This window comes from Salarias fasciatus, chromosome 3, assembly GCF_902148845.1.
Source record: "Salarias fasciatus chromosome 3, fSalaFa1.1, whole genome shotgun sequence".
NCBI lineage: Eukaryota > Metazoa > Chordata > Actinopteri > Blenniiformes > Blenniidae > Salarias > Salarias fasciatus.
Genome location: NC_043747.1, coordinates 17,166,732 through 17,184,655, shown reverse-complemented (window position 1 = coordinate 17,184,655; position 17,924 = coordinate 17,166,732). Strand labels below are relative to the sequence as shown.

General features: G+C 44.2%; 1 protein-coding gene and 1 long non-coding RNA gene across 2 annotated transcripts; one reads left to right on the top strand and one right to left on the bottom strand.

Moving 5' to 3' along the window:
* Window positions 1-447: 447 nt before the first annotated feature.
* Window positions 448-12,313, bottom strand: LOC115386096 (protein O-GlcNAcase). Its single transcript, XM_030088305.1, has 17 exons — window positions 12,149-12,313; window positions 9,582-9,633; window positions 7,276-7,373; window positions 7,024-7,154; window positions 6,783-6,954; window positions 6,599-6,697; window positions 5,154-5,423; window positions 4,251-4,337; window positions 3,679-4,166; window positions 3,434-3,608; window positions 3,298-3,354; window positions 3,010-3,095; window positions 2,753-2,857; window positions 1,918-2,009; window positions 1,645-1,834; window positions 853-1,012; window positions 448-635 (listed from the first exon to the last, which is right to left on the bottom strand). Exons 1-17 carry the CDS (start codon window positions 12,186-12,188, stop codon window positions 499-501), a joined length of 2,439 nt encoding a protein of 812 aa, XP_029944165.1. The 5' UTR covers window positions 12,189-12,313; the 3' UTR covers window positions 448-498.
* Window positions 12,314-16,478: 4,165 nt separating this feature from the next.
* Window positions 16,479-17,119, top strand: LOC115386113 (uncharacterized). The gene is made up of 3 exons (XR_003931275.1): window positions 16,479-16,554; window positions 16,739-16,838; window positions 17,110-17,119. It is a non-coding gene; the product is annotated as an uncharacterized LOC115386113 (long non-coding RNA).
* Window positions 17,120-17,924: the final 805 nt, after the last annotated feature.

The window sequence follows — 17,924 nt, the reverse complement described above, 5'->3', positions numbered from 1 at the left end:
CGAAGATATTATTCCTCTTTAATTCACTTCAGCAGACACTGGAAACTGCTAAAAATGAATAAACAAAGGAAGGTGCATAAATGAACATTTTATATTTGAATTTCTTTCTGCTGATAACAGTCAGGAATCTAAACTGTTCGGATTGGTGAACGAACAAAAGCAAGCTGTAAGCGAATTCGGAGGTTTGTAATTCGTTCTCAACAACAGTGATTATTGCGTGGATCTGGCACTCTGCTCCACCTGCTCCGCTGCCGCCTTCCTTTCACGTCTGAAGAAAACAGATAATCCTTCTGGAATCCTGCGCAGATTAGCAGCGATCTGCTAAACTCACAGCTTTTTCCAGATTTTATAAATCCCTCAAAGGTGTCTGTGTGGAACTCCTTCACTGCCACACAGACCCGATCTCTTGCAATCATTTATACGCTGTATTACAGACTGTGTATCGAATATCTTATCGTGTGTGTGTGTGTGTGCGTGTGTGTAGGTGTGTGTGTGCAATCAGAGCAGCCGTCCCAGCACCACCCCTTCTCTGCTCCGAGCTTCTCCTCTGAGGATCTCCAGGAAGCCCAGCTTAGTCAGGAACTCCAGCCGCTGGCGGTCCGTCGGCTGCACCTCACAGAAAACACCCTGAGAACCTGCACACACACACACACACACACACACACACACACACACACACACACACACACACACACACACGGAAAATATTACTCTTAAAATATGTAAAAATAGATTTCATACATTATTACAGCACATTACAGCACAGTTTGTTTAAAAATGTGAATTTTTTATAGAAATTAACAACACACACACACACACACACACACACACACACACACGTGGTGAGCGTACCGTTGGCCTTGAGCGCGGTAAGGAGGGCGGTGAGCAGTGTGCGGCTCACGCTGACGTCCACCAGCTCGGGCAGGGCGTCCAGCCGCAGCTGGGAGGGGAAGTGGTAGAGCAGCGAGTCGGGGTACTCGCCCTGGTCCTCCTCCATCAGCTGGATTAGGTCCTGTACGAAAATTTTTTTTAAAAAAAATCAAGAAACGTGCTAATCATGAGTGTCAGACACCTTCTTGCTGGGTTCCTGCAGTTCCTGATCCTGCCACTAGATGCTACTGATCTATAAAAACACACACTATCCAGTAGAACTACAATTACAAAGCAATAAAGTCCATATATACTTTAAGCATATATTCAGCAGCGCTTGATGCCTTATCAGCAGCTTTTATTTTGTAATCACAGACCTCTTTTTATTAGACTAATGTACTTCCTGTCTGCAGAAGCAGATTCTCTTGGAACAAAACTTGCTTGCATGGAGTTTTCTCCGCATATTTTAAAGCTTCCAAGACTCATATCAGCAAATATATGTAAGAGCCGAGAAAGGCAAGTAAAAGTGAGAAGGACGAATGTCGTTTAAACACATTCAGAAGCGTGACGTCAGTGTGAGCGACAGTCATCGGCAGCGTCAGTGTGACGGTGACGCACCGCCGAGAAATCACAGCAGTCACAGCTTTGGCTGTGTGGCTCATCGCCAGTTCAAACAGCGAGGTGTTTGAGAAAATATGCATTTAGACGCCTTAATGTCAGGTAATAGATTCTAACAGATTAACCGGGACCTGATTAGCAGTCGGCGCGTCTCACCTGTGTGTTGGCGTGCGTGTTGCCGGCTTTGGGCGGGTATTTGTCCCTCATGGCGGGGATCCAGCTGGCCTGGCAGCGCTTGGCGAAGGAGCGGACGTCCAGGATGCCCAGCACGCAGCCGCACACCCCCAGCTCGTCCTCCAGGATGAAGCTGTACTCTGGACACAGCGCCAGGCACGGTCCCAGACACCTGACAAAATGAGGGAGCGAGATCTTAAAATGTGTCCAGGAGATGGTTCACTACAACACACACACACACACACACACACACACCTGTCTCCGATGATATCTGGGTGAGCAGTGCTGGACTCCTGGCCGCCCTGGGTCCTCAGGTGGAGCTGTCGTACCATCCGATAAAGCTCCACCTGCACAAACATGTAGAGAGAGCCTGTAAAAAGCATATCTGCTCTCAACGGGGTATAAATGTTTCACTTTCCCCCCCAAAAGAGTAACTGGAGTACTTCTTCAGTTTCACAGAAACCAGATCAGGTGACTCATCTGAAAGTCCATGAATTTTCCATGACTTTCCGAGTCAGAGAGCAAAATGTGTTTTTAGGTTTTTGGGGTTGTTTTTTTCAGCTCCCAGGTTGTTTTTCTCAAAACAGTCTGGGTTCCTGGAGCACAGAGAGAGCCAATACCAGCCTGCAGGACTCTCCAATCCAGCCCAATAAGCAAATCAGAAAAATCTCAAAGAAAACTGATTTTTTTTTACAAGTTTACACACTTTTTCACACTGAGCCCTGAGGTGAGATTTCAGTGATGCTGCTCTGCCACAGTAAACTGTATCGTCAAAGCAATACTGCCAGGGTGAGTTTATAAAATTATTCACATTATAACAGCTATAGGAGAAGTTTTTTTGAACGTTTAAATGTATTTGGAACCAGAAATTTTCATTGAAATTAAATTTATATTGCAATTTTAGCCAATTTCTGTCATAATTGCATAAAATATTGATATTTTAAGTTAATATTTAAAGGTGGCCCCTGAACTGAAACGTGTCTGACGACCCTGTGCGTAAGGTTAACAGTGCGCTCATGTTCTCTACCCTCCAGTTTCTCCAGAGCAGAGTCTGAATGTTTCATGAGAGTGTAGAAGAAGCTTCTCCTACCTTGTCCTTGCTGTGGTAGGGCCTGACGTTGTAGAGACGGGAGGTAGGGAAGAGAGGGGGCGGATGGGTGAACAGCTCGCTGCTGCTGCCTATTGGGAGAAGCATCTACACACACACACACACACACACACACACACACACACACACACACACACACACACACACACACACACACACACACACACGAAAGAGTTCTTAAGAGCTGCGTTTGCATTATTTAATCAAACACGTGCAGAAAGACAGCAGATCCAGACTACCTGCACCTCCCCGGACACGCCCCCTTTGAACACCCACGGCTCTGAGTCCACGCCCAGCAGGTCGGCGCCGGTGGTCTTACCACACCCTACAACACGACAGCCAATGAAACGATCACACGGCTTGAAATATTGATGCCGGCATAAAAATTCAGTGGTTTACAGCGTCGCAGCTCCTCTAGAGAGATCGACTCAAATGAACTTTTTTTTTTTTTACAAAGTGAACTCATCCACGGTTTGTTAAAACACGAAACGTCACGGCGTGAATGGTGGAGCGTGGAGCGTGCTCACAGTGGAAGCAGTTCCTCCAGGAGCCCAGGGTGGAGGCGTCACTCTGCACCCGACCGTCTGGGTGGATGAAACGAGAAGGAGTCATCAGACCTCAGGATGAGGCTTCTGTCAAACTGTCGATCGTCTGATTTCCTACCCAGCCAGCATATGAAGGCTTTGGCCACCAGCGCCGTGTTCCTCAGGTCCCAGACGTAAGGGTAGAGGTCGTAGAGCACGGCTCTGTTGGCGCCGCTCACGACGCTGTAGTGAAGCTGCGCGATGTCCTCGCAGAGGCAGAGGAACCTGGAGGCCCGCCCACGCCACTCGTCGGCCTGAAAGCACATGACAGAGGTGAGACGCCCGTTTGGTTGGTATTTATGCTGACTGTAACTCGGGGTTCACCTTCTGCGGCGGCGCCTTCTTGCTGCCGGCGCCGACCAGGTGGCAGTTGGTCTTCAGCCAGGTCAGATCCTGCAGCAGCTTCTGGGCCGACGCCCCGTGCTCGTGCGGGAGGTAATGGAGGCCGACCAGGAGCCGCACCTGGGACTCGCTAAGCGTGCCTTTCCCAGCGCAGGATCCCCGACCCTGGGCCTTCTGGCCCCGCCCGCCGCCGCCGCCACCCGCCGGCGCTCCCTGCCTGGATCCGGGAGGGTGCTGGCCGCCAGGCTGCCCGGGCTGGTTGGGCCTCCTCTTCTCTCCCTCTCGCCCTTCCCTCTCGCCCCTGGATCTGGTGGGCGAGGACGGAGGGGAGCCGGAGTTTAAGGGGAAGACCGGGAGCTTGGCCACGGCCGAGCTCCCTCTGAAGGTGGAAGAGCATTCTGATCTGTCGGGGGTTTTGCAGCGAGTCGACGGAGCGGAGACACGCTGCTCTGTCTTCGTACACTGACGGCCTGTGACCATACAGATATCAGTGTAAAACAAAAGGTCATCTGCATAAAAAAATCGGCCAAATTCAATATTTTTAGTGTTTTTACCAGCTTGCAGAGGCTGGTTGAGCTCCTCCATCCAGTCGCGGAGCGCAGCAGACAGAGCTCGATCGGGACAATACTCGCACTCCTCATCTGGAGCACACACATCATTGTGTTAAAGAGCGTCCACTGGGAGATTCTGCTCATTTATATTCATGGAGTGTCCGTCAGCGAAAAACCAGGCTCTGGCCGTTCAGCATAATCTGAAACTCGGCCCCAACCCATGCAAAACGTTACAGGGCTCAGCGGCGAAACTTTGATGGAATCATTAAAAATCCGTCCCACATCTTTCTTCCCTCTCTCTTCCATTAAAGCCTCGCACGCCTCTTGTTTCTCTCCTTCATCCTCCATCCCTCCCCACCCAGTCTTCCAAACATCACACGCTACAACACTTCCCTGCTTCCCCTGTTTCCATCCAATCCTCCTGTTTCACTCTATCATGGTGAAATATAATGCAAGGAATGTGAAATACAGGAGACGCAGAGGTTATAACACCTAAACGTGTGTAACGCTGGCAAAATGACTGGAGCGAAGCCGCTATCTTCCGAGGTGAAGCAGATGCAGACGGGAGAAGTGGCGTGAGTCATTATGAGATAAATGTTTGTACAGTGTGGCGCTGCAGATAAAGGCTTAGAGAGTAACTATTCCAGGATATCAGATGGAGCTTAAAAGTGTATTTATTTGGCCGGCGAACGACACAATTTACGTCTGACGGTTACCAAGCAACCCCGGCTTATTAAACTTGTTTTTTTTTTATTATTCCTTCCAGGAAGTGTTGGGACGAAGCGCGCATGGAGGGACCGATATTTGATTATTAACTCTGGAGATCTGCGGTCTCATTACTGCTGCTTCCTCAATCCATCCGTCTGGCTTCCTGCTGCTGACCGCCAACCCCCCCACCCCCCTCACCTTTCACCTCCTCCTTCCCGGCCCGGTACCAGCTCCCCAGCGTGTGCAGCGGGATGTAATTGGCTTCAAACTCGCAGTTGGGGTTGAGCAGCAGGCCCCTCAGGTGGCTCCTCAGCTGCGGCTCCCGGCCCTTGAAGGGCCCCAGGAAGAGACGCCGGGAGTCGTAGTCGTTGGCGTGCAGGTTGTCCCAGATGAGGGGGGGCCGCTGCAGGACCGACTCCACCTCCGCCAGGCAGTCCACGGACAGCTTCCTGGAGATGACCTTACTGCCTGCGGGAAAACGTCACTGATGTTACAGCAGCGGTTAAAACTAATAAGACTCAAACCAATAAGTTTCACACCAAGAAGAAACTTTATGAAATTAAAAGTAAACATCAAGAGCATAAGCATAATTACATAAAGTCACAAGATGCTCACTCTCTCATAACACACCCTGCAGATTTCCTCACACAGCTTTGGGAGTCAGTGGGGTGGTTTTATTCTGACGGGCCTCCAGAAAGCTCTGATCCCTTCCTAATTGAAACAAAGGGGCCGGCTGAATCGACTATAAACTCTTTTACTGTCTCAGCTGATTCTCTGTGATGGGCAGTTCTCAGGGAGGTCAGAATTGGACTCCAGACTCTCACACTTTCTAAGGAGAGCTATAAACTTGCAGTAAAGTGAAGCACTCTGATGCTTTGTTGCTCTGCAACATTTTAACACCGATCCGTCTTTCACAGCGGTTCAACTGTTCGACTTTATCTCCAAAACCACTGGGACGACGCGATCCCGGCGGACCGCGGCCCCTCCGAGGACAGAGCAGAACGATGTGCACACGGTTCAGCTGGAGCAGCTGTTACTCAAAAAGAGACAGTGGAGGACACTGTCACATTTCTGAAAATGGGACGCATGTCAGTTTAGTGACAAGCTTATCAGAGAGACTATCTGCATGCAGGCTGGATTCCACCTTCACCAATCAGTCCGGATCAACTTCAGCTTAAAGCGTTAGAGAATACAGATGAGGCTCTACTGCACCTGCAGCATGATGGGAGATTCTTTGGGCATTCAATCTGAGACAAATCACTCGTCAAAGAAAGTGAATGCAACCATTAGAAAAAAAATGTGTAACAGTCGTAAGCACATTTCAAACATGGTGTTACAGCTGTAACAAAGCTTCTGACATTCACACGCTGGTAATGAGATACATGATTAGAAGGAGGTGATAAAAATGTGTGTGTGTGTGTTTCTACTGTACCTCCATATGTGTGTGGGTGGAGCTGCGGCTCAGTCCTCTCTGCTCTGTGGAGGAGTTTGCGTGGATTTGTGCCTGTCCTCATTTGCATGTGTGCACGGAGGGCTGAGCTGTAATCGCCTGTGTGTTTGTGTGTTGTTGCTGCTGCTGTTGTTGTTTGACGAGTCGGTACAAGTGAAATGAACAAAACAACAAAGCTGTGTGTGTGTGTTACCTGTCCATATGACAGTAATGTCAGGCAGGAGGTCTTCTCCCACAGTTTGCAGGTAGGGAGATTTAGACACACTGGGAGAACACAGAGAACCGCAGTACTCTGGAGAGAGAGAGCGAGAAAGAGAGAGAGAGAGAGGTCATGCTTGTTGATAATACGACTGTGGCTGTGATCCTCAAATCCCTACCTGTAGGGCAAAACAGGAAGACGGGCGGTTCCCCCAAGAACCGGTAGATTTCATTGGTTACGGTGACCTGAGCGTGGGCGAACGAGGCGAAGGCCTCGCTGTCAGCCTGGCACATGGAGTGATCGATGTCGTCGAACAGGATGGCGAAGGCCTGGCAGCCCAGGTCCGACACCTGCAAGAGGGATTCACGGTTTTAACACCATTTCTGGCGGGGAGACGTGTGTCCGCAGGCGCCGCTCACCTGTCTCAGTTTGCGTTTGAGCAGCGTCAAGTCGCAGGAGGAAGAAAAGACGATGTCCTGACCCGGAGAGAGCGCGTAGACAAACCTCAGGCCTCTCGACTGGGCCTCGATGATGAGCGTGCGCAGCTGACCTGGCAACATAGGAGAAGAGGAAGATGTTTCACTTCAAATAAATTAATTAAAAAATGTCTTGCACAGCTCTCGCTGATACGAGAGTGAATGTCTGCGTATATCCAGGATCGGTGTTCTTACTCTCCTCCTCGGGAGAATAGACTTCTCTCCACAGCAGTCTGTGCTTCAGGTCGTCTTTTGGGCCGTACAAGTAGGTGTTCAACCCCCAGCGCTGCATCCTGGTGGAGAAAGAAGGTTTTCACCAAAGAATAGAGATGACAGATGAGTCTGCTGAAACTGGAAATGTAGAGCAAGGAGGACAAAGAAAGTTTGCTGACATTAATTTGACGGTGACACATCTACACACATTCCAGCCACAGTTAGTGCACAAAGACACGAAGCTGGGGTTAAATTACCATTCCTTGCTGTTGCCAGTCAGAGTCAAGCTCACTTTTATTTATCTTTTCACCGCTACAAAAGATAATAAAGTGGAACCCTAAAATAAACATATTAGGAGTTTTAAAGGTTTTCAATGAACTGCAATTTCCTCGCCTTAAATAAGTGAAGAGTACAAAATGGTTCCTTCATAAAATGAGTCAATAGAAAGATTTTAAAGGGCCTCGCTCCGTAAGTTTTAATGACAAGATATAAACTGCACACACAAAGTAAAGAAATATGTGTTTGGAAGGTTTTTCCTTTATTTAATGCTTCTTGGCAACAAATGTGATCTCCAGACCGCTTTATTTTCCTTTTATATTGCCCCACAATCAATAGTTGTTATTGCTTTTCTCCTGAACAAAGACAAACACTACAAACACTCCACTGATGCTTTTTTCTAAAACTGAATCAGAAATGTTTTCGTTCATTCTAAAAAAGGCCTTTATCTCTGATCCACTCTGAAGTTACAGCAGCCTTGGACTCATCAGGTAGCAGACCAGGAGTAAAGCTGGAATTTGAGAATGAAACAAGAGCAGGAGGAGGCAGAGAGCGAGGAAAACAACTACAGGGAAATAAATCGACTCTATCGATCATGAGGCTCGGAGGCCGCTTCAGTTACAGGAAATGACCTGCTGAATTATAAATAGAGCATAGTAAATGTAGTGAAACGGGAGCCGCATCATCCTGCGTTCATATACAAACATCGCTCTGGACGTGGACCAGCTCTTGTCTTCCTTGTCATCCGTGGGTGGGCTGTGTTCTCATTCTCTCTCTCGCAGCTTCGCTTCCTGGACAGATGGTATGTAAAAGTCGCCTCCACAGATCTGCAGCCTACCTCTCCCCGGCGCACAATGACACACGCGAGAACGCCGGCGCATCCACATCGCCGCTCTGCCCAGCTTATGCAACGCCCGGCGTACGGATTCGTTTTTTTTGTGTGCCCGCACCCCACACTGGAGTCTGTCTAAAAATAACCCCGGAACCCACACACACTCAGCTGCTGCCACACTGACAAAGTTTTGAATTCCCAAAGTCCCCTCACAAAGCGCTGATTGCCTTGTTTAGCAAAGTGCCGGCGCCAGCTCGCTGCAAAAAAGGGCTCATTGTTGGGTTTGATTGATCGCTGCACCTTCACCTTCATGAATGTGAACGGAACCGCTGTGGGACGACGGTTTGAAAGGTTCCCATGTTTCCAGCAGCGAGCGGAGGGAGCCGGCCTCTCCGGGGACGCTGCAAAACTGTGTCACGTCTCGCAGCAGTCGCTCCACTTATATGTAAGATCGAGAAATATATGAGCAGTAATCATGCAATACGAAACCGCTTTTCATTTTGACGCCACTGTTTTTGTGTACGTTTGTGTTCATTACAATTACCATTGTGTTTTTGCTTTCAGTTTGTTCATTTGGATACAGCACATCAGAAATCAGTTCAAACATGATACAGATTTGAGAAGTTAAGCTAGAAACTGTTGTTTTTAGATCAGATGCACTCTGAGGTGAAATCACATCAACAAGTGTGAAGAGGTTGATGTTTTCTCGGCGAGGAGCCGAGTCAGCTTCATTTATTCCAGACGCCGATGCTTTTACATTTACAGTCTGCTCTCTGCAGCGGTGCTGTGTACAGCTGGAGTCACCTAAACGCAGATATGCTCACTTTTAATAGCATTTGTTATGAACTCTCTGCGAGGGCTCTCATGCGATCTGTCCTCACGCCAGAACGAAATGCAGAGTGCAACCTTCCTCTCACTTTCCTGGCTGAAATCATTCTGCGTCAGTGGCTTCTCTCGTGCACTGGAAACCGAGGCGTGCAAAGTCAGTTTTAGCCCAGAGGCTTCGGGCCGACGGCTCCGAGCTCGCACCGCTCATGTGAAAACGGCAGAGAAGCGGCCCGCCGGACCAAATGCTGAGCACATATGCGCGGACACCTGCGCTCGCAGACTGTAGATACAGAACAGCATGTGGACGCAGTCAGCAACGTGTTCATTACAGGTTTTTATTAGAGAGACTCACCACTGGAAGAGAACTTTTCTCTGATCCATAGACCAAGGCCTCCCATAGAAACCTGAGGGGGGAAACAGACAGCGTGACGTGACGTGACCGGTGAAAAAAGGCAAATTGACACCGAATGTGCTCGCTTTAAGCCTTTATTCACACACTTGAAAGCTATCAGCTACTGTACGAGGCTCAGCGCTGCTACAGCTACAGTTCTGTGTGCGGAAAAACCACACGAAACGAAGCGAGATCTTCCGGTGCTTAGTTAGCCACATCCCTGCTGTGTTTGGCAGAAGCATAATTCATCTCCAGCTACACTCTCCATCATACTGTCTATTCTTAGAAACGGGAGCATCTCCAGAGTCCCTCTCCCTCCTTTGTGTTTTTGAATAAGACTGCCATGTATGTGTGTGTGTGTGTGTGTGTGTGTGTGTGTGTGTGTGTGTGTGTGTGTGTGTGTGTGTGTGTGTGTGTGTGTACAGTAAGTGGGTCAGAGTGAGAATTAAATCAGATACACTTTGCACTTCAGTCTGCTTTCTCCTGCATGTCTGGAGGGATTTTTTAAACATATACGCATATTTTAGTGCTCGTGTATATATCATGTCTACCTGTGTATGTGTGTGTTTGTGAGTTTATGCGTGTGAGTGTGTGTGTCCTGTGAAAACTCCCTGGTTAGTCGAACTCTATTACAGTCTCTGCTGGATTCCACCACAACGGCCTGAGAGACACAGGCTGGAGGAAGCATACAAATTACTTCTAAGATGTGTGAGTGTGTGCCTGTGTGTGTTTGTGTGCTTTACAGGCCACACTTCACTAAAACAGCTGGAAATCCATCAACAGTTTGACAGAAATGTGCTTAACAAATATCCTGGGGCTCAAAAATGATTGAAAGCAGAATTTTTATAGAGCCAAAGTTACTATGAATATTTAATTTTTTTATTTAATTCAAGAACATTTCTTTTTCTCATTGGAGATACTTGCTGTAGTTTTCTTTTTTTATGGTTTGCACAGGTGATGCAGAGGAAACTTGTCTATTTTTTCTTTACAATAACATAAGAAACTAATAAATCAAATGACTCACAGTATGAACAAAATAATAATTGCACAATTGTCAGGTGGCCTGATTTACCGACTCACATCCTGCTTTGTCTGTCAAAGCACTTTTTTTTGCTGTGTTTTACACAGAATTGCACAAAACTGTGAAACAAATAGCAATAATTTGTGTGTGAAGCTGAGGAGTTGTCACATCCTCATTTTGTAGAAGGATGGAACTGACTGATCAAACACACACAACAAAACACACTAACTGATTGAGTTGCAGTTAAAATGATGACAAATGCAGGGTAAAATGAGTGTTTATCTCGCTGATGTCTGGTGGAATTAAAGATAACTCTCTGAGATGCAGCTCCCTAATGGAGCCTGATGTCGAGGTAAAGATCTAAAAATAGCCCATCTATTGCATTGATCATTAGCCTTCAGAGTGTCCCCTAATTTGGTTAAATGTTGTTTATACATCTTTCCACCTCATTTGGGAGATAAACTTTGAATAAAAAAGTTCACTGTGATAAGGAAGAATTTGTAGATTCTTGCATTTTATCAAAAAATGTGCTTTTACTCATATTTTATTACAAAGTGTGCCATGTGATCAGTACTTTTTTCTAAGTTGTTTTTAAGCATTTATTCTGCATTCAGTTGAGCATATTGCACTGAAGTTTCAATGTAATAGCAGATTCAAGAAAAAATATTCGTAAGAGTATAAATATTAATTGAATACAGCAATATTATTACCGAATACTGAAAAATACTTGAATACATCTTCTGTTATGTTACTTAAGCTTTAGTCATTTAGATGTAGAAATACTCTCATTAGACTCAAGAAATGTACAGTGTAATATTATTTCAAAAAATTATTATAAATAACTTATATTTTTTAACAATTTAAATGTCAACAGCAGACAGATACTGCTGTGATTTATATTGCAGTACTTAAAAAATCTCACTAAAGTGCCAATAAATATGATATTATAGTGAATATTTGTAATTAGTTCAACATTGAAAGTAAGGAAACTCCTCCCACATTTTTCGGAAACTCCTGTTTTCTATTAATATTTTTCCAGTTTTATATTGTTATAAATTGCCTTTTTTATTATTTTAGATAGTGGTTCTCACATAACTCATACTTTTGTATCAGCTGTGCTCAGATGGTATCACTGTCAACAACACACCAGCAAACCACAGCTTCATATTTCTAATCCTCCTCCTCATCATCCTCATTTCTTGGTTCTTCATCGGCGCTAAAAGCTTCACCAGACATCAGAGGAGACCTTCCGCCGGCGGCTCTTTGATCTCCTCTTCAAGCTTCACTGGTCTCCATCAGCTCACGAGGAGCCTCCATCACCCCGCCAGTGGTCAAACGCCCCGCTTCCCTCCACGAGGTGACAAAGCGTGCGGTCTGAATGTAGGTCAAACGGTGGTCCATTCGAGATGCGTCCCCCCCCCCCCCCACCCCCCCACCCCGAGGTAAGAAAAGAAAACACACGCGCCTGACAGGGGGGTCGGGGATGAAGCCGGCCGCTTCTTCTTACCTTCCACCACCCCACAAAGGAACTGCCGCTTCTCCTCCATGCTGCTCTTCCGCAGAGCATCCGCCCCCCCTCCGCGACCAGGCGACCTCCAGTCAGAACCGCCGAGGGAACACGAGAAGCGAACCCGGTCAGTGAGCTCAGATCCCGGGGATGTTCTTCATGCCTCTCCTCCTCGGTCTGCCTCCTCCCCCTCTCCTCCTCCTCCTCCTCTCCTCCTCTTCCTCTCGCTGCATCGCTCCTGCCCTCGTGGTGCGTTCAAGTGCAAGACCGAAGCTGCTGCTTTCATTAAAAAAAAAAAATTTAAAAAAATCATTATCATTAATAATTCATCATGGACATGTCAAAACAAAGATACAAAAATACTGATGCAAGGAAAGGCAAGGTAATTTATAGACAGAGCACTATTCAGACACAATTCACAGTGCTTTACATAGAAATAAATATATTAAAGCTTCACACTGAAATACATGAAATATACAGTACACAGGTCATAATTATGAGATGGTAAGTCGAAATTATGAGATGGTAAATCAAAATTATGAGACAGTAAATTGAAATTAGGAGATGGTGCAGTATGCTGCGTTCACATATTGAAATAAGTAATACATTTTGGTTGTTGCCTGTGATGTAAATTTAACAGCAACTTATTCCAGAGTACTCTGGGGGGAACATGCAAACTCCACACACAATGACCAAGCCGGTACTGGAACCCGGAGGCAGAAGTCATATCCATTATACCACCTCAATAACTTGTCTTCAGAAAAATTGAAATAAAAAAAGAAATTAAAAGGACAGTGAGAACACCTGTGTCATTCCAGCCCTGAAAGTTACATTTTTTAACTTATTAATTAAAATATTGCCTGTTTTCTTTGCTGTTCTCGTAGACTTTTTTTTTACTATCGACACAGTATATTTAGCTAAAACACACATTTATGCAGACACAATTTAATCAAGAGGCAAACCATGGTGTATCACACACAAACCCATTCAGCACTGGAAATGTTGTGTATTCCTATTTTACAGTTTAGATCAACAGATGTAGCAATATTTGTTTGTTTTAGTTGTGAAATTATTTTCAGGTTGCTTCACACTTTTTCCTTTCCATTGTCTTTCCACATATCGCAAAATATTTCCCACTTCCATGAATGCAGCATCTGGATCAGGTCTGCACAAGCGCAATGAAAAAGGTGTGTGTGTGTGTGTGTGTGTGTGTGTGTGTGTGTGTGTGTGTGTGTGTGTGTGTGTGTGTGTGTGTGTGTGTGTGTGTGTGTGTATTCTAGACAGAGTACTATTTCAGAGCTCCCCTTGCTGGAGTTACATTTAATTACACCTTTTCTCACTTCTTCACACTACCAAGTTCATGGCTTCCTCGAAGAAAATGTATTTTATTTTATTTTATTTTATTTCAAATTTGTTTATAATCCCTCCCTTTTTACTAAATAGTTTTGTTTTCGAATGTTGTGGTTTTCCTTAGCTGATCATGTTGAGCCTGCTTTGTATTGCAGAGGCTTTGTTAAATGGGAAATGGCAGTAACGGACTTCAGGGACGTGAAATCAAATATACATCAATGCAAACAATCTAAGTTAGATAGAGTAAAGTCAGCAAGGTGAGATTACTGTGTTTGTTGCTTATGGCTGGAATTGACGGCGGTGCTATAACATTATCTGCACTGATGGTGCAGATGATGGTTTTCCCTTTGACCTCACAGCTTTGCTTGTGCATTTTTATGCAACAAAAAAAACAACATATAATGTTGGAAACATGGGGAAAGTTACAGCTGAGTTCCACATTCAGATGCTGAAATCGTTCTGACGGGCTTTAGAAATGCTTCCATTGGATTTTCTTTGTTCTGTTTGTCTCCTCTGTAAATTGTCCCGTGTCTTGAATTTCTCTTTTTGTCTGTTGCTGAAGACTTTGCTATCAGAATCCTTCAGAATCATGCAGTTAAGCCAGTACAGTTCACTTAGCTCGCAGACAGAACTGCGTACCACACAGGCTGACTGACTCTGACACTCAGGTTATGATAACAACACTTTTCTGCAGAATTATTTCCTGGTTTTGTTCATAACCACAAGAAACCAGCACAAAATATAATAATTCTGGACATTTTGAAAGTAAAAAGGTAACATTGTTAAAAAAAAAAAAATTCTTATATTTTCAAAAATTGTAGCACCTTTAATGTATTATTGCAATATTAGCTACACTTAACAAAATATTGGAAGAATTCCTTTTGACTTGTTGACAAAATGTTCTGACAATAATCACAGAAAGTATCACATGATTAAATATTTTAACTACTTTGTTTATTATTGTATTTATTCAATGGTGACAAGGGGAAATCCGTGTGATGTTCAAAGGTGATTTCTTCCTTTAAAACTGGACTGAAATGGCAGTTGAGTGGTTATCAAAACATCAGGTCAAACAGAACAAAGCTTCTTCATTCCCCAGCTCATGTTTCATGATCAGGAAATTATTTTTTGAAAGAATGTAACAAGAGAACAAAGATAGATGCTTTAAATCCGAAAGCAAAAAAAGTTTCTTCATTACAGCCCCAGTCAAAGAGAAGAATATAACGTTCATTGTCAGTTGAACTGCGATTTGAGTGCTGCTTTACAGATCTCATAAATTGACATCATTTTTTTTTTTTTTTTGAGGGAGTTTTATGCGCTCCCTTAAAGCGATACTTCAACATTTTGGCAAATTGGCCCATTTAGCGCAATTCCTTAGTCATTTCGAACAGCATACTTACTTTTTTTGTGAGGGTAAGAATTTTACATTAATATTTCACAGCGTAGTGAATGTGCGGATTATAACGTGTCCACCAAAGTGTTTTGGGGTTGTTGGATTGTGTATTTGATGAGTTTGACGAGGGGGAACAAAAATACCATCCACTTCCATTGTGTCCATCCTGAAAACCTTCCCCGACTCACCTCTGAATAAACAACAGCTCGCCCTCACAAAAACAGTAAGTATGCTGTTCGAAATGACTAAGGAATTGCGCTAAATGGGCCAATTTGCCAAAATGTTGAAGTATCCCTTTAATGAGACAAACTTAGTCTATGAACAGCAAATATAAAAGCAATTGTTGACTTCTCCAGATTAGAAACGTAGACCAGAAAAACAGAAAATACCTACAATGATCCAAAGATGAGGGAGTTGTGATGCTCAGGGACTGATCTGATCTGGTCGCGTGGCAAGATGGAATTTTTCAAGTAAGATAAGAAAACACAGACGAACAGAGATAAGTGAGAACCTGCTGTAGGTGTGCTTGTCAAGAAAAAAAATCAGTGTATGAACTCTTGGTAAAGGTGTGTTTTAGTCACGTAGTTGGTAGAGTTGGTAGCTATTATCATCCTTCTAAGGTGTTTATTAACTTTACACAAATAGTTTTGTTTCATTTTCAGGAAAACTCTGACATTTAAATGCTTTTCTTGTCTCTTTAAATTCACTGAAAAAAATAAACAGTGGCAGATCTGAGGGTGTTGAGGTTTTTCTGTGAGAGTGTCTGGAGTGGAAGAAGAAGGAATCTGAAACTAAAATGTCTTCTATTTCTGAGTTATAATATGACATAACAAGGAGAATTTCACATTGAAGTAAAAGACCCACAAAATGTGTTTACATATCCTATATGAGCATCAAGAAACAGAGTTTGAATTGACAAAAACATCAACATTTTTATTGCAGAGACTACTGAGCAGATCAAAAAATAAAAACTGAGGCTGTTGAAACAATTCCTAAGTGAAGATCAAGTTTAAGATTTCTGCATGGAAAGACTGTCACACTGGTTTGTACACAGTTCTATGTTCCAACAAAAGGGACAGAAAGAAAAATACCCGGGAAATGCTGATAGATGACAAACAACCAAGAAGTGCACACTTTTCATTGATATATTGTATATTTTCATGGTTTGCTTTAGGACCATTTGCCAATGTGGTTTTTGGCCAATTTCACTACAACTTTGTGAACACACCTGTGAACTGGACCGACGCTCAGCGCATGTGCAGGGATCTCTTCACGGACCTGGCCACCATTGAAAGCTCAGCTGACGCTGAAGCAGTTTTAAACCCCACTTATGCAGGTGAGTTCTTACTATCTGCACCATGGATGGCACAAGTACTGTAATGCATGGTGGGAAGTTTAAATTCAATCGTTTTGTATGAATATCTTTATTTGAACAGGAAAGGCTTGGATCGGTCTCTATGACGACCTGGTAAACAGCTGGACGTGGTCGTTAAATAACAGCAGCTTCTATGGAGAAGGAGAAGACATGTACAGAAATTGGGACACTGGTCAGCCAAACAATTTGTATGGAACACAACACTGTGTAGAGTTTTGGAGGAGTCCATACCTTGGCAGGTGAATGACAGGTCTTGCAGTGTGAAACGGCAGTTTGTCTGCTTCAAAGGTGAGTTTTTATAGTGACATTTTTCAAGGAATTGCCTTTTTGACAAGATTTTCCAGAAATGTCAATACTTTGGTCATGTTAAAAATGGTTTAATCTGTAGAATAAGGAATTGTCAAATATTCCAAATTTTATTTTATTGGAAACTAGTTTGATGAAAACAAACAAAATGTGCTTGTATTTCTAGGTACACTGAATGGCACAGCAACGTTTGTCAGGATTGAAACATTAAGCAATTGGACAGAAGCTCAGAGGTTCTGCAGAGAGAATTATGTAGATCTGGCCAGGTACAGTATTAATTCACTCATCTGTCCATTCCATCCATTCATCCATGTTGTTCAATCTCTGAAAGTGAATTTTCAAGAGAAAAAAGGAAAATAACTCACTCAGAGAGTGTGTGTGGAGTGTAATGGTTGGCACTATACAGTAATTATTACTAATGGAGGCAAAATGTAGAGTCAAGCATACAGTCTATGGGTGATTCCATCATGCTCCCACACAAATCATGCAGTGGACTGTCAGTTAAATATTTTTACATCTGCTGCGCTTCACTCACAGCATTCGAAACGAGGCAGAAAATGAAATGGTCAGAAGTATAGTAGACGGATACAATGTGTGGATTGGTCTGCATCGCCAAAAAATATGGTCTGACGGGAGTGTCTCACTGTATCGAAACTGGGACAGCGGCCAGCCCGACTCTGGTGAAGAGCAGTGCGTCGCCACATCGTTTGAGTCAGGACTGTGGTCAGATGAAAGCTGCTCCATCCAGCTGCCGTTCGTCTGTTACACAGCAGGTAAAACAAAAGGTCTTTGAGTGTCTTAAATGGACCCGACCACAAACAGTTGTTTGTTGTTCTCACTCCAGGTGATGTAGTAGACTTCAAGCCAACAAGACAAGATGAGAGCAGTGTCACTCTGCAGTGGAACAAAGTGAACAACAACATCATCTTCATCCTCCAGTTTAATGGTACTGAGACAAACATCACAGCACCAGATGGAGACGGACCAGTAACTCACACAGTCTCTTCTCTCAATGCTGCAACTGAATACTCATTCACTGTCTACTCGGTATTTGAGGACATCAGAAGCAGTAGAATCAGCATCACTGCAGTCACTGGTGAGATACTATCTTTTTATTTTTTTATAACATATATTTATTTAATTTTATCAGTTTACAAAATGCATTGACAAAACAAAACATATTCAATCAAAAATAAGTAAATAAATAATCCTCTCCCCCCACCCCCCCAAATGAAAAAGGAAAAAAAAAAAACTGGACATTGACACTCACGCATGTATACACAGCTCAACATCACGTCACCTTTGAGGCCCCAAAGCCTCTTCAACTTCACAGTTCTCCAAAAATGTAAAAG